Here is a 16619-nt window from a genome sequence, read left to right as displayed (position 1 = left end):
CCCAGCTCCAGGTCTCTCATATTGGCTACCAGGCTTTAGCCAGCAAGCACTGTGCACATCTCCCACCGCTTCTTGTGGGGACGGGGCGGGGGGCGGGGGGGGGTGTCCTCAAAGCCAGTGGTTCCCAAAGTGTGATTCCCTGGACCAGCATCATTTAGGAGGCTGTCAGAAACACAAATTCTCAGGCCCCATCCTAAACCTACTGGGTGAGTCACAAACGTCTAGCTCGCATCAGAAGCATCTAGAAGGTTCATCAGAACACAGACTGCTGAGTTTCCAAACCATAGGTCTGGGGCGAGGGCTGAGGATGTGCATTTCAGGAAGCTCCCAGGTGAGGCCGAAGCAGCTGGTCCAATGAGCACACGTGGAGTTTAGGACACTCGAGGTTACCTTCTCCAGCAAAGGACAAGAGGTCTGGCACACACAGGGACTCCCCACCTCCCGGCACAGAAAAGAGCTCACCCACAAATCATTATTAACTGCCTAGAGAAAAACAAGTGTTTGCCGAATGCTGCCTGCTCTTGGGGCAGAGCAATCTCAAACAGCATGAGTTGGAAGAAGAGATGGTTACTTAATTAAAAAACAGCAAAAACAAAAACGAAGACAGCCTTGAAAGACAGGACTCTCTCTCAGGAATCTCAAGCCCAAAGCCTAAACACAAATGGCCTTTTCCCTTTTCCCTTCCAGCCACAGAACAAAATGTTATTTTAACCCCGGTTATAAATCCTCCGCCAACCACAGACGAGGTCTAGCTTGCAGGGTGGTTCCCGCAGAGATGACCACACGTAAGCATCTAAGCATCGCCCGGGAGCCTGAGCCACACCCTCAGAAACTGATTTACTTTGACAGGCGGTGGGACCCCAGCTGATTCCAATGAGCAGCCCAGGCTGGGAACTGCAGGCTGGGCCCCCGAGATGCCATTTTAAGCCAGGTCCCTGCACGAGACATTCACCTGGGGTTTCACCAGTCTATAAACACAGGGCCAACACTGGGCTCAGCACGACCAGACCAGAGCCACCAGAGAGTCCTGTTTTTTTTGACAGTAATTTGTGTCAAAACCCTCCTTCCCTTCCCCGGCTCACCTCTTCCGCCCCCTCTCCCCCAACACCTTGTGGGGCAGGGCTGACAAAAATCAAAGGGCCAGACGATTTGTAGAGAAAACAGGAAACAGCTCACCGTGATAGATGCCAGGTGAAAAAGGAACCAGGACGTGCGAAAGATAAAATCTAGAGAAACTGGTCTGAAGAATAAAGCGTCATCAATCAAACCAACCCTGGAGTTCCTGCTGGGGTGCAGCAGAAACAAAACCGACTTGTATCCATGAGGACGCGGGTTCACTCCCTGGCCCTGCTCAGTGGGTCAAGGATCTGGCGTTGCCGTGAGCTGTGGTGTAGACTGCAGATGCGGCTCGGATCCTGCATTGCTGTGGCTGTGGTGTCGGCCGGCAGCTGTAGCTCCAACTGGACCCCTAGCCTGGAAACCTCCATATGCCGTGGGAGCACCCCCCCCCAAAAAAAACCCAACCCTGATGAGGATTATTTTAAAGTCCTATGACTCCTGTGTTCTCTACATGTTTGTACTTTTGATGTTCGAGATAAAATTGCCAGTAATGAGAGACAGGCGTGCTTCACTGAATCTGAAACTCCTAGTCAAATGGGGGAGAACCAGCCTAGACCAGCAGAGAGCACAGGTGCAGGCCAAGGAACACTCTGACGGAAGACAAAGGGTGGCGCCCAAGTAACTGACCTGCCTTTTTTGTCTTTTTAGGGCCGCACCTGCGGCCTATGGAGGGTCCCAGGCTAGGGGTCCAGTTGGAGCTACCGCTGCCGGCCTACACCACAGCCACAGAAATGCGGGATCTGAGCCGCAGACGCAACCTACTCCACAGCTCATAGCAACGCCAGATCCTTAACCTGCTGAGTGAGGCCAGGGATGGAACCCACATCCTCATGGATACTAGTCGGGTTCTTAACCCACTGAGGCACAACGGGAACTCTAGCATTTTCTTTTAATTCTTCAAGTGATCCCAAGGTGCAGCAAACATTGGGGAGCGTTGCTCTAAGGCCACATCAGGACGGAGCAAAAGCACAGGAAGTGAAGAGAGCGAAGCACAGGAGGAGGTGGGGGTATCACCAATATCTTGATTAGAGTAGGTCACACACAACGCATCTCTTCTCGAACATGCCTTTTCTCTCCCTGCCCAATTCCCAACATAAATCCCTTTGGAATAAAGAAGAATATTAAAGTAAACCAGAGAGGGAGTTCCCGTCGTGGCGCAGTGGTTAACGAATCCGACTAGGAATCATGAGGTTGCGGGTTCCATCCCTGCCCTTGCTCTGTGGGTAAACGATCCGGCGTTGCCGTGAGCTGTGGTATAGGTTGCAGAGGCGGCTCGGATCCCGAGTTGCTGTGGCTGTGGCGTAGGTGGGCGACTACAGCTCCGATTGGACCCCTAGCCTGGGAATCTCCATATGCTGCTGGAGCGGCCCAAGAAATGCCAAAAAGACAAAAAAATAAAAAAAATAACAAAATAACTAAACCAGAGAGAAGGAGGAATGAACTGGTCATGGTGTCTGAGGATCTCTTTAGTGAGAAAAGGGCAGAAGCTTCTAGAATAGCCTCCTGTTGGCAACACAAAGCATGTGCTCAATAAATATTTGCTGATGGAGTGAGGAGAATTCCTGAGGCTTCCCGTGTGTCTTATGGTTCCTTCATATAACAGTAACAGACATATCAGCCTACCCTGGAAAGAATGCAAGATGTTTTTCATCATAGGTTTGCCCCGTGGGTAACAATCCATTTCTCTTTTACGCCCTCAAACTCTGAGGCCACATAAAGCCTTGCATTTGCCATCTGCCAGGAAGCACATCCCCAGATAATGTTTCTAAAAGTGTGGTTCCTGAACCCTTGGGGTGATGGTTAAAACACAAATTCTCGGGGTGTTCCCCGATGGCCTAGTGGTAAAGGATCCAGCATTGTCACTGCTGTGGCTTGGGTTCCATCTCTGGCCAAGAACCTTCAGCATGCCGCCACAAGGCAAAAAAAAAAAAAAAAAAAAAAAAAAAAAAAAACAAAACCCCAAAACCAAATTCTCAGACCCCATTCATCCCTTCTGAACCAGAATTTCTGATATTTGATTAGGAATCTGCATTTGAATAAGCTCTCCCTAAAGTGATTCAGATATACCTCAAAGTCTAGGGCTACCCAAGATTAACCCTCAAGGTGTGGAGAAAAAAAAAAATGCTACACTTCTTTATTCTGTATCTAAGAAAGTAAAAACTTATTGCCTGGGCTGAAAAAAGGTAGAGGATTAGGGGGGATAAATTGGTTAACTTAGAAGGGGCACAAGAGAACCTCTAAGGCCGATGAAAATTTTCGGTACTTTAATCATGGTGGTTACATGAGTATACCATTTGTTATAAGCCTTCAAACCTCCCAGGCCAGGGATCGAACCCATGCCACAGCAGTGACAATGTCAGATCCTTAACTGCTAGGCTACCAGGCAACTCCTGAACTGTACACTTTTTTTTTAGGGCCACCCCCCTCCCCCCTCCCCACTCCTCCTGCATATGGGGGTGGCTATGGGTCATATCAGAGCTATAGCCACTGGCCTACACCACAGCTACAGCAACATCAGATCTGAGCCAAGTCTGCGACCTACACCGCAGCTCACAGCAACACTGAATCCTTAACCCACTGACGGAGGCCAAGGACCGAACCTGCATCTTCATGGATACTAGTCAGACTCAGATTCCGCTGAGCCATGGCGGGAACTCCCCAAACTGTCCACTTTAAATGGGTATGTTTTATTGTATATAAATGATACCTCAATCAAAGTTGATTTTAAAAGTTCTTTTAAAAGGTAAAAAAAAATTTACATATTTAATATATGAATTAAGAATTATATATCATACAGTTTTTAAATAAACACATAATAGGAGTATATGCTCAAAATGTTCTCTGTCAGGGGCGAGGAAACAAAATTGTTTGCTATCTGTTTCCCTAGGTAACCTCTCTTAACCTGAAGCTCTGAACTGGTCTGAAACACTGAAGTCTCTTCTCAGGACGGACGTATGAAAAGATCACATACTAGGAGTTCCCATGACAGTGGGAACTCCTCTTAGTTTAATTTTTGCAGATGGCTGCAGACACTGAAAGTCAAATTTGATCAAATTCAGGGAGTTTCCCAGTGGCTGAGAGGGTTAAGGACCCAGCGCTGTCACTGCTGTGGCTTAGGTCGCAACCATATAAAGCGGGTTCAGTCCCTGGCTGGAACTTCCACATGCGGTAGGCATGGCCCAAAAGAAAACAAACAGAAAAAAAGTTGACCGCATTCAATCAGATATGAGGCAAATCTGAAAAGAGAACACAAATTCCCAAAGGAGCTCACGGACACACACCCCTTCCTGCGGTGAGGTCACAGAAAACAGCAGGTCTCTTAAGCCATCAACCTGACCAGGCGACTCCCCTGATAGAGCACAACCAGTAACAAAGGAACTTTCGGGAAGACTCCTCCTTGGTAACCACACCCACTCAAAGGACGGGTAACAGGCAAAAGTGAAAGGCAAGCCTTGAAAACAATACTCTACGTGAAAGAAGCCAGACAAAATGGGACAGATATTGTGTGACTCCATTAACAGGAAACATCTAGAAGGGGCAAATCCATGCAGACAGAAAGTACAGTAGAGGTTGTCAGGGGCTGAGAGGAGGAAAGAATGACAGTGTGGATGGGTGTGGGGTTTCTTTTGGGGGTGATGAAAATGTTCTGGAACCAGATGGTGGTGATGGTTGCACAACATCGCGAATGTACTTATTGCCAATGCACTTTACACTTAAAGATGACAACAATAAAACATAATAAAGGCTGTTACTGACACAGAGTGCTAAGAGGACAGGAAAAGAAAAAACGCAAAGAAGAAGCAACTACTAAGAATCAGACACCAGAGTTCCCCATGTGGCACAAAGGAAATGAATCCGACTAGGAACCATGAGGTTGTGGGTTTGATCCCTGGCCTCGCTCAGTGGGTCAAGGATCTGGCGTTGGCGTGAGCTGTGGTGTAGGTCGCAGACGCAGCTCGGATCCCGCGTCCCTGTGGCTGTGGCGTAGGCTGACAGGCTACAGCTCCGATTCAACCCCTAGCCTGGGAACCTCTATATGCTGCACGTGTGGCCCTAAAAAGAAAAAAAAGAAAAAAAAATCAGACACCAAGTGATATAAACTTGAAAACCAAGCATTATGACTTAGAAGGGCTAGAGACTGAGAAAACAGAAAGAATGAAAACTAGGGAGTTCCTGTCGTGGCTCAGTGGTTAACAAATCCGACTAGGAACCATGAGGTTGCGGGTTCCATCCCTGGTCTCGGTCAGTGGGTTAAGGATCCAGCATTGCTGTGAGCTGGAAGACATGGCTCAGATGCCAAATTGCTGTGGCTGTGGTGTAGGCCAGCGGCTACAGCTCCAACTAGACCCCTAGCCTGGGACCCTCCATATGCCGCGGGTGCAGCCCTAGAAAAGGCAAAAAGACAAAAAAAAAAAAAAAAAAAAAAAAAAACAACAGGGAGGTACAATTTCACATTCCTTGTTCTGGCACAATTTGTAAAAGTCTGATATCAACTGGCAAGGATATGAAATAAGGGAATGCTCGTATTTTTCTGGTGGGATAAAAATTAGTATACACACTTGGAAAATAATTTGGTATTATCCCCTCACACTTAAGTATGGAGTTCCATTAGATACCTAGTTAACTCTTGCATCTTGGATAGATGCACCAAAATATTAGTTTAAAGTATCAAAATTACCCACCCTGAAAACAGTCTATATTTTAATCACAAGAAAATTGATACATAAATTGTGTACATTTGCCCCCCCCCCAGAAAGCTATACATTTGAAGGAACTAGAGCAGTCCCTTTCCTAAAAATTTAGGGGGGTTGGGGCAAAATAAATGGAGTCCCATGTATCTAAACACTTAAAAGTAATTAAACTAAAAATGGTTCAATAAAATATGTTCTCTTTTCCTATCTAGACAAACATACTTTCTCTCTCTCTTTCTCTTTTTTTTTTTTTTTTTTTTTTTTTGCTTTTTTTAGAGCCACACCTGCCACCTATGCAAGCGCCCAGGCTAGGGGTCAAATCAGAGCTGCAGCTGCCATCCTACATCACAGCCACAACCACAGCCACAGCCACAGCCACAGCCACACCAGATCCGAGCCTGTCTGCAACCTACACCACAGCTCACGGCAATGCCAGATCCTTAACCCACTGACCCAGGGTAAGGATTGAACGCACATCCTCATGGATATGAGTTGGATTCGTTACCACTGAGCCACAATGGGAACTCTGACAAACATCCTTTCATAATCCCCTGGAAGGCCAAGGTCAAATTTAGACTTCTCAGACTCCTCTGAGTTCTGCAAGAGGCTATAGCTGATGAAGAAAGTCAGCCTTGGCCCCCCACCTCCACTTCTCTCCTCCCAGGCTGTTAGCATCATCACACAGAGGCAAGGAACAGGCCAGCCTGTACACCCAAATTTCTTCTACAGGTAGGAAGACCTGGGAGAGAAGCCCACTCAGGCCCTGAATTCCAGAGTCCTGGGAACGCAGGGCATTGTCTGGATGGGGGTAGTGCCACAGATGGGGGTGGGGCACAGGTTCTAGATGGGCATGATTCCTTAACCCCACAGACTCCTCAAAAAGTAAGCAGGGGAGTTCCCTTGTGGCACAGCAGGTTGTTAGTCGAAGGGTATGAACTTTCAGTTATAAGATGAATAAGTTCTAGAGAGCTCCAGTACAGCGTGGTGACCAAAGTTGATAACAGTGTATTGTAGGGAGTTCCTGTTGCGGCTCAGTGAGTTAAGAATCCGACCAGTATCCATGAGGACGCAGGTTTGATCCCTGGCCTCTCTCAGTGGGTTAAGGATCTGGCATTGCCACAAGCTGTGGTATAGGTTGCAGACCACAGCTTGGATCTGGTGTTGCTATGGCTGTGGCATAGGCCAGCAGCTGCAGCTCCGATTGGACCCCCTAGCCCGGAAACCTCCATATGCGGTGGGTGCAGCCCTAAAGACCAAATTTTAAAAGGGGGGTGGGTAGAGAGTTCCCTGGTGGCTCAGGGGGTTAAGGATCAGGTGCTGTCCCTGCAGTGGCTTAGGTCACTGCTGTGGCTGGAGTTTGACATCTGGCCCAGGAACTTCCACATGCCATAGGTATGGCAAAAACAAAAACAAAAACAAAAACATGGTAAATAGATGTAATGATAAATAGGTTAATCAGCTTGATTGAGGAAATCATTTCACAGTGTATAGATTTATAAAAAACCACAATGTATGCCTTAAACATATACAGTGTTTATTGGTTAGTCTTACCTAAACCTGGTATGTTTACCTCTAGTTATCCCCTCTATAAGGGGGGAGATGATCAATGACAAGATTTCAGGGAAGTTTAACTGGATAATATTCTATTTCTGAAGCTGATTTGCAGGTACACAGATACACAGGTATTCATTGTATGCATTATATATTTCATAGGACTTAAATATCACATAAAAAACTTTACTGAGAAAATTCTTTTAAAAATTAGAACAATAAGATACCACTTTATACCGTTAAGATGGGCATAAATCAAAAATTCTGATAATATCAAGTGTGAATTAGCCATACAGTGGGGAACCTGAGACACTCAAACATGAAAATGTAAATTGTTATAACCACTTTTATCATATAACTTGCCAGAATCTGAAAATTTGACTTATTTATTTACTTTGTCTTTTTGTCTTTTTAGGGCCACACCCGCGGCATATGGAATAGCCCAGGCTAAGGGTCGAATCAGAGCTACAGCTGCCGACCTGTGCCACAGCCACAGCCACTCAGGATCTGAGCTGTGTCTGCGACCTACACCACAGCTCATGGCAACGCCGGATCCTTAACCCACTGAGCGAGGCCAGGGACTGAACCCGAAACCCCATAGTTCCTAGTTGGATTTGTTAACCACTGAACCATAATGGGAATTCCTCTTTTTTTTTTTTTCTTTTTTTCCAGAATCTGAAAAATTTAAAGCTGTGCACCTCCAACCTAGCAATTCCATTTCCTAATGACCTACCCTGGGGAAGCTTGTGTCATGAGCACCAAAAGACATGCACAGTCACCATCGGTTGTAGGAAGAAATTAGAAATACACTAATTGTTCTTTATTATGGGAAGAGGTGCTGAATTATGGTAAAAGTCATATGGTGAAATACTACACAGCTATTGAGATGAATAAGCTAGATCTTTGTAATAACATGAACAGATCTTAAAAACATAACATTGAGTAAAAATTCTAAAACACATAAAACAATACTTCATTCTATATATGAATACAGATATATATAAGAAGAAATTATAAAATCATGGAAAGGCAGGATATACACCAAAATATGATGGAGGTTGCTTCTGGGGAAAGAGGGGACTGAGATTAAGGGTTATGCTACGGGTTTATTTCTTTGGGGTTTTTTTTTTTTTTTTTTTTGGTCTTCTTTTTTAGGGCCGAATCCGTAGCATATGAAGTTCCCAGGCTAGGGGTCCAACCAGAGCTACAGCTGCCAGCCTAGGCCACAGCCACAGCCACAGCCACAGCAACGTGGGATCTGAGCCTCGTCTGCGATCTACACCACAGCTCACGCCAACACCAATCCTTAATCCACTGATAGAGGCCAGCGATCCAACCCGAGTCCTCGTGGATACTAGTTGGATTTGTTTCCACTGCACCACAGTGGGAACTCTCTATTTTATTTTAAAATAAAAGAAGTAAAAAATGAAAATGTTCTGGGAGGCGAGTTAGAAGCTTGTTAGATGCTATATATATGTAGTATAACTTTTGAAACACTGCTGATGTTTGCTATATTATCCTCTGTACTATTTGGTGGTTTCGTTTCAATTTATGAAACAGTCAGTTCTCTTCCCATCCCCCCACCCCCACCAAATATTTCAATTAAGGGAAAGGCGTACAAACAGGAAAGAGCCCAGAGGAAACACCCACATGGGCAGAAACCGCAAAGCTAGTTGAAGACACTCAGCCTGCTTTAAACAGTTAAACCAAAATTACCTGCTTTAAACAGTTAAACCAAAAGAAGATCTTGAATTAATGAAAGATCACACTTCTTACAGCTACTTGACAACACAAGTAACTAAGTTAAGAAGTCATGCAGATCAGGGTTCAACCGCTATCCGTGACCTTCGGTGAAAACAAAACAGCTCTAGGCCTGACTTTGCTTACGTTTCGATGAGACTTATAGAGCATTCTCTTCGTGGCTCAGAGGCTAACAAACCCAACTAGGATCCATGAGGATGTGGGTTCGATCCCTGGCCTCGCCCAGTGGATTAAGGTGCCATGAGCTGTGGTGTGGGTGGCAGACTCGGTGCCAATGCTGCGGCTGTGGCTGTGGTGTGGGCCAGAAGCGGTAGCTCCAATTCAACCCCTAGCCTGGGAACTTCCGTGTCCCACAGGTGCGGCCTTAAAAGACAAAAAAAAAAAAAAGAGAGAAATGAGACTTAGGACTCCTACATCAAGCATCACAGTAAAGACTAACTTGGACACCATCTTTAAAGTGCTTATCACAGTGCTTGGTACATAGTTATTTGTTCAATAACTGGTAGTTATTATTTGTGTCAGACCTGGGATGAGAACTCCACGTGTGCACATGTATTTCAGCAAAGCAAAAAGAAATACCCAAACCAATGGACCAAAACTAACTATCCAATGCAGAAGCCAGCCCTGTGGTTAACGAAAATGTATATACAGCTCAAACAATGGAAGAGAAAAGGCTGGAACTGCAGAATTGACAGGAGAAATCCCATCTATAAGTAATAGTATTACAGAGGAAAAGTCAAAAGTCCAGCAAAAGGGAAATTGTCCTCTGGCAAACAGAACAGTTACTGAACAGAATGGTCATCTCAACAGAGATCAACAATCTTAACCAATCTTAACAATCCACCTATAATCCACAAAGAAAACCCTTAGATGCCCATGTGCCGAGTTTTAGAAGATGAGGTTTTATAAGCTGCTAAGAGGAGGAGAATATTTTAAGACGTAATTGGCGGAAAAATGTATTTCTTAGGCTTTGAGATAAAAGAAAAAGAATTTTCCCGAGGCCTTATGAAGACAGAGTATACATTACTGGATTTAAAATGTGCAATTTCCGGAGTTCCCGTTGTGGCTCAGCAGAAGCAAATCTGACTAGCATCCATGAGGACGAGGGTTCCATCCCTGGCCTCACTCAGTTGGTTAAGGATCCGGCATTGCTGTGAGCTGTGGTGTAGGTCGCAGACATGGCTTGGATCTGGTGTTGCTGTGGCTCTGGCGTAGGCGGGCAGCTGTAGCTCCGACTGGACCCCTAGCCTGGGAACTTCCGTATGCCATGCGTGCGGCCCTAAAAAGACAAAAAAAAAAAAAAAATGCAATTTCCAAACTCAAAAGTGATGTCCAAAGAAATAAAAAATGTAACTAGACCGATACATTTAAGAAATAAGAATTTATCACTCAACCAAAAAAAGGGGGGGCTTTAATAAATTTCCCAGAGAATCCTCCAAATTTACATAGACCAAATTATTCCTACAGACCATTTATTCATATAGACCATATCATTCCTCTTTTAAAACATAGAAAATTGCAGGTTAACTACCCAATTTAGAAGTTTAAAATGGTTCTGATGTTTCAAACCAACAACAAAATAATAAACAAAAAAACTAAAATTTCTAAACATATATGTATAACAAATTAAAACAAAGTTTCTAAATATATTAGATTGTAACATACTAAAACAATTTTTGATTATGTCTGTGTAGGGTTTTTTCCCCTGAAAATGCAAGTTGGATTTCAGAGAAATTTGAACACCAACTGGATACTATGTGATATCAAAATTTTAATTTTTTTTTGTCTTTTTATGGAGGTTCCCAGGCTAGGGGTCAAATTGGAGCTGCAGCTGTCAGCCTACACCACAGCCACAGCAACAGCAACAATGGATCCAAGCTGCGTCTGCGACCTACACCACAGCTCACCACAACACCGGATCCTTAACCAGAGGATCGAGGCCAGGGTTCGAACCTGCAACCTCATGGATACTAGTCAGACTCGTTTCTGCTGAGCCACGACGGGAATGCCTCAAAATTGTAAAAGAAAGCGATCATTGTACCGTGGGTATATTAATAAAATAGAGATCTTCATTTTTGGTGATGCCAAAGCATTTATGAAGCAAATGATCTCTGGTATTTGGTTTAAAATAACACGCTGGAGTTGGGGATAGGGCTGGGAGGGGAGAATAAATGACGGCCATTTTTGAAAACTGCTGAAATGAAACGATGGCCACAGGGGGGTTCATCATTCTCTTTTCTCTGCTTTAGTGTATGTTGAAAATACTCATAGTGAAAAATTAAAAGATAAGAAGCCTATGTATTTAAAACCAAAAGTCAACGCTAACTAGTGACCAACTTTTCACAACAGAACAGAAAAAATAACAAAGTCTTCCATTTCCATTGTTGTGTGTGTGTGTGTGTGTGTGTATGTGTTTTGCTTTTTAGGGCAGCACCCACAGCATATGGAGGTTCCCAGGCTAGAGGTCTAACTGGAGCTGGAGCTGCCAGCCTGCGCCAGAGCCACAGCAAAGCCAGATCCAAGCTGCATCTGCGACCTACACCACAGCTTATGGCAACACCGGATCCTTAGCCCACTGAGCAAGGCCAGGGATCGAACCCGAAACCTCATGTTTCTTGGATTTTTTTCCGCTGCGCCATGACGGGAACTCCTCCATCTCCATTGTTACTCAGTAGAGTGCTTAGAAAGTTCCTTCTGCTTTTCTATTCTCTACTTTCTTCCCTCCTTCCCTCCTTCCTGATTTCATCCCTTGCTGACTTAGATGACTCCTTCCCTGCGCATAACTTCCTGAAACTCACAAACAGACTTTGCGGTTGTTGCATCACAACGTACGCAATAAATATTTTTTAACAGCAACAGAGCATTATTTTTAAATTTTTTTAACAGTTCTACTCTAAACAAAACTTTTGAAAACATCTCATTTACTTCATCCATTTAAAACATCTCTTTTTGTACTGTTTTATCACAAATACTGGGGGTGAGTGATCTAAAGGTTTTTGCCCATTCGTGCATCACAAAAAGTTTGATGATCACCCTTTTTGGGCACTAAGACACCACTTCAAGTTTTAAGGAGGGGTGGGTGAAGTGTGAAAAGTACTACATCAGGAAAAGTAATTTAGCAGAAGTACATACAGATAGAAAAAGTGAGGAGAAAGACGACAGTTTGAGGAAGTCACTCATTCATTCAACAAGGCATTCATTTAGAAGTGAGATGAGAAGTAGGAACCTGACAGGAACAGGAGGGCTGGGTGATTAAGGGGTCCCGAAAGTACTGTGAAGCAGAAGAGGTTGGGGGGCATGTCAGAGGATGAATTTGACTCCTATTGACAAGATATGCAGGCACAGATGCTCCTCAGACACCGGGAGACAAGAACCTAGAATCAGCAGGAAGGCCTGGACAGCGAATGTACACAAGGAGGCCATCTTTGTACATGTGACAACTGAACCCAAAGGGAGAGTGCTCCCACGGGGAGACTTGGCAGACAGGTACGTCAAAAGGCTTAACCCAAACCTTGGGCCACATCGGTATCAGGAGGCAAAAAAGAACAAGTGGAAACACAGAAGCAGCTGCCCGGGAGATCTGCCACCCTGTTCAAAGTGGTCCCAAGAGTGGGTGGTCAACCGTGTGAGTCACCACGGGGTGGGGGTGGGGGGGTCTTGGGGAAGCAACTCTGGTGGAGGACCCATCATCAATGACCTTGAATGGGACCATTCTAGTCTGGTGGTGCGGTCTACAGTCAGATATCAGAAGAATGATAACGAGGAGAAAGGAGGCACCGATGGAGGGCCAAGCAGGGACCCTCTGCGGTGGAGAGAGAATCGGATGCAAAGACCACAGAACGCCTGGGAGCTGGAGCGGGGCGGGGGGCGGGGGGGTGTGTGCGGAGGGACCGAGAGGGAAAGACTCAAGATTCCAGAGAGTGGGGGCATTTTCTTTCCTTCCCAAACCTGCTTCCAAATTCTCTAGGCCCCGGTTTACCCAAAAGTACTTTATTCTTAAGGACGTGGGGTTAATCGTCGTCTCCACCAGGGCAATAGCGCGCTAGCCATATTCAGGAAAGGTCTGACGGCGCCCGAAGGAAAGGACCCTCCAGGCGAAGAAGCGCGGGCCCAGCAAGAAGGGGAGCGAAGATGTGAACGTCTGGAGGACGCGGCACGGGGTGCGAGGTCCCCGCGAGGGCGCGCCCCTCCCGGAGCAGCAGCCGCGAGTCCTCCCCGACCACCACCCGGGGAGCCGCCCCTCCCGCTCAGGGCACTCACCGCTCCGACTGCGAATAGTGGCACCGGCCCAACAGGTTGAGCTTGCAGAGGTGCAGGTTGCCGCACTGTCTGTTGCAGTACTTGCGACGGCAGACCCGGACTCGAGTGGTGGCCACCACGGACCGGGTGACCCCCGCCTTGCCGCCGGTCTCCAACAGCACGAAGCGGTCGGGCCCGGCGGTTGTCAGCACCTCGCAGAGCTGCGCCTCGGAGAGCTTCACCTTTTGCAGCAGCTCCTCCAGGGCCATACGGCCCCCGTGGGTGCACAGGATTTTGGTGATGAAGCAGCACACCCCCGGGTCAGCCATGGCTCCCTGCGCTGGCCTGGCCGCGGCGGCGCGGGACTCCGCTCTGGGGAGAATCGAAACTTACTAGAATCCCGGGGGCGGGAGCGGGCGGCGCGCGGGCTGGGCGCGCCCGGGGCGAGCGAGCGAGCGTGCGCTCTCCGCCGCTGTTAGCTGAGCCCGGAGGTTTCGGTTTCCTCCAAGGCTTGGGTCGAGAGTCCAGATCGCACCGACCCGGTCCTTGTGTCAACTTAAAATCAATCGCGACGGCGAGCAACTGGAAAGAGAGCGAACAGGCTGGGACTAATCCGCCGGCGACAGTCGGACGGCTCCCTCTCGGTTCTCTGCTCCGCGAAGGTCAGGTTCCCCAGCTGGGCACCGCGAGGCTGCTTCGGAGAGAAGAGAAACTAAAAATCATCTCGGGGCTCTGAGGGAGTTTTAAAGCCAGCCCAAGTGGCGAATAACGCGAGTCTTGGGAGCCCTCTTGAGGAGTCTTCTATTCTCCACCACCCCCCCCATCCCCGCCAAGCACAGACCCGAGTGAGCCCTTGACTTGCTCCCAGCCGGCGCCCTGCCTCCTGTATTGGTGAGTCTTCACAACTAGTACTAGCTAGTTATTGCACTAGCTAGATATTGTTATCTTCGCTCTATTTGAGGAAGTAACCTGAGCACACAACAGCCGTCCCTCAAGCCGGATGTTCCCCAAATCTGGCCCCCAGGCTCCAGATTGGCCGGGACTGCTATGCACTTTCTCCCACACCACCCTGCCTTCTTAAAGGCCAGTGATTATTGGTTTCCCCTATTTTGCCTTCTCATAACTTTTTGTATGTATTTATTTATATTATGGAGGCATGTGGAAGTTCCCGGAGTCGAACCTACGCCACCGCAGCGACCAGAGAGGCTGCTCTGTCAATGCTGGTTGATTACCCTGCTGTGCCACAGGGGAATTCCTCTCGGGAGCTTTTTGAAGAACTGCTTCTTGACACATTCTTGCCTGTCTATAATCGCGAACAGAGGTGTCTCAGACGCTGAGACCCACACAAGGCTAAATATCGGATAGCAGTCAGTCACCGTCGGGCATGCTCAGACACATCCCAAGACTTGAGATTAGGTTCCTCTTCTCGGATGTTTGGACAAGATCTTTTCCTTCGGTGGGAACCCACTTGCACCCCCAGGCTTGGTATTAGGATTATTTTAAAGTGAAAACGTTTCAGCTACAGAAGATGAAGAAAGAAATCTTATCTGAACTGCTCCAAATCTGAATAAAGCAGAACCTACCTAACGTACAGCTGCCCTTAACCTCCTTCCAAGGGAGTTTCCTGCTAATTCAGTTGCGGTGAAGACAGATCAACCATTGCCATTAGCATCAAAAAGCCCGGCAGAACCTTCCCTACTCTCCCACTGTAGTCCTAAAAACCTCCCTTTTGTTAAACTGAGAGATATAAAGTTACTTTAGTCCTTCACTGGAGGTTTCCATTATTAGAAGTCCCCCCCGCCCAATGCTAAATAAATTTTGCCTTTTCTCCTGTTAATCTATTGTCAGTTAATTTGCAGGATCCAATCAATGGACTCATGTGGCGGAGGGAAAAAGTTTTTCCTTTTTCCTTCCAACATTCCCAAGTGAAATAAATGGGTCATTGATCAGATAGGTAATAAACCTTTTTTTTTTTAATGGTAGAATCCAGTTGTCAAACTAGAAAATCTGTAAAATGATCACTGGGTGTTCTCCTCAGATTGGCAGTTCTTGGTTGGCGAACCACGTCTCTCAGGTATAGAGCATTTTGTTATGAAAACCAGCCTAAACTGAGCTCAACCAGATCATCCCTCTACCTATTACTTTATAGCAACAGATGGCCTGATTTATAGTTACCTTTAATCCACGTGGCCTGATTTATAATCTGACAGATTCCCAGGGTCTGGGCTTTCAATATCAAATCAATTAAATTCATCATAACATCTTTTGTGTGGCTCATAAGTTAGTCGGTCTCTGTGGGCATACGGAAGCTCACAAAATAAGTTCCTGCTGTGGTCCAGGGGAAACGAATCCGACTACTATTCATGAGGATGCGTGTTCCATCCCCGGCCTCGCTCAGTGGGTTAAGGATCCAGCGTTGCCATGAGCCATGGGGTCGCAGATGCAGCTCAGATCTGGCGTGGCTGTGGCTGTAGTGTAGGCCAGCAGCTGTAGCTCCGATTCAACTCCTAGCCTGGGAACTTGCGTATGCCTCGGGTGTGGCCCTAAAAAGCAAAAATAAAATAAATGACAGAAGTTTACGAAATAATCCCTGCTCTCAAGGAACTTGTGTTTGGGAAGACATGAAAATGTAAGGGACATCCATGATTAAATGCTGCAAAGGGTATACAGGAGACTGGCGTCTAGAGTACTGTTAGACTTCAAGTCCCCTTCGAGGAGACTGAATTCAAGTGATGACCAGACCCTTAGCATCACCCCACCGGTCTCACTGTAATGCCCCTTCCCCCACCTTGAGCAACCTGTGTAGGCCAGCAGCTACAGCTCCGGTTCAATCCCTAGCCTGGGAACCTCCATATGCCACAAATACAGCCCTAAAAAGACAAAAAAAAAAAAAATGGACATGGCCATGCCTTCAGCCTTGGCTCTCTCAGATCATCAGCACATCGTCGGGTGCAAGTACAGCATCTCTCATCTGAAGCTCCTCTCTTCTGAGTCGGCTCTCCCTGATTATCAGGAATTTGGCCCACTGTGTTAACAGCGTCTCTCATCTCAATAAACTCTTTTTTTTGTCTTTTGTCTTTTTTGACGGCAGAGCCCATGGCATATGGAGGTTCCCAGGCTAGGGGTCTAATCAGAGTTACAGTTGCCAGCCTATGCCAGAGCCAGAGCCACAGCAATGCCAGATCTGAGCCGCATCTGTGACCTACACCACAGCTCACGGCAACGCCAGATCCTTAACCCACTGATAGAAGCCAGGGA

The 16619-nt window shown here is 46.7% G+C and overlaps 1 protein-coding gene across 5 annotated transcripts in view; it reads right to left on the bottom strand.

The window, feature by feature from the left end:
- Nucleotides 1-16407, bottom strand: part of ZC3HAV1 (zinc finger CCCH-type containing, antiviral 1) — a 59109-nt gene extending 42702 nt beyond the window's left edge. Inside the window, exons 1-2 of one of the 5 annotated variants that reach the window (XM_021078466.1) lie at nt 14203-16407; nt 13383-14052 (exon numbers count right to left, since the gene is read on the bottom strand). In XM_021078466.1, the coding sequence (XP_020934125.1) occupies nt 13383-13690 (308 nt within the window). In that variant the 5' untranslated portion in view covers nt 13691-14052; nt 14203-16407. 5 annotated transcript variants of the gene reach the window in all.

Source organism: Sus scrofa, chromosome 18 (genome assembly GCF_000003025.6).
Source record: "Sus scrofa isolate TJ Tabasco breed Duroc chromosome 18, Sscrofa11.1, whole genome shotgun sequence".
Taxonomy (NCBI): domain Eukaryota; kingdom Metazoa; phylum Chordata; class Mammalia; order Artiodactyla; family Suidae; genus Sus; species Sus scrofa.
This window is presented reverse-complemented; position numbering and strand designations above follow the sequence as displayed.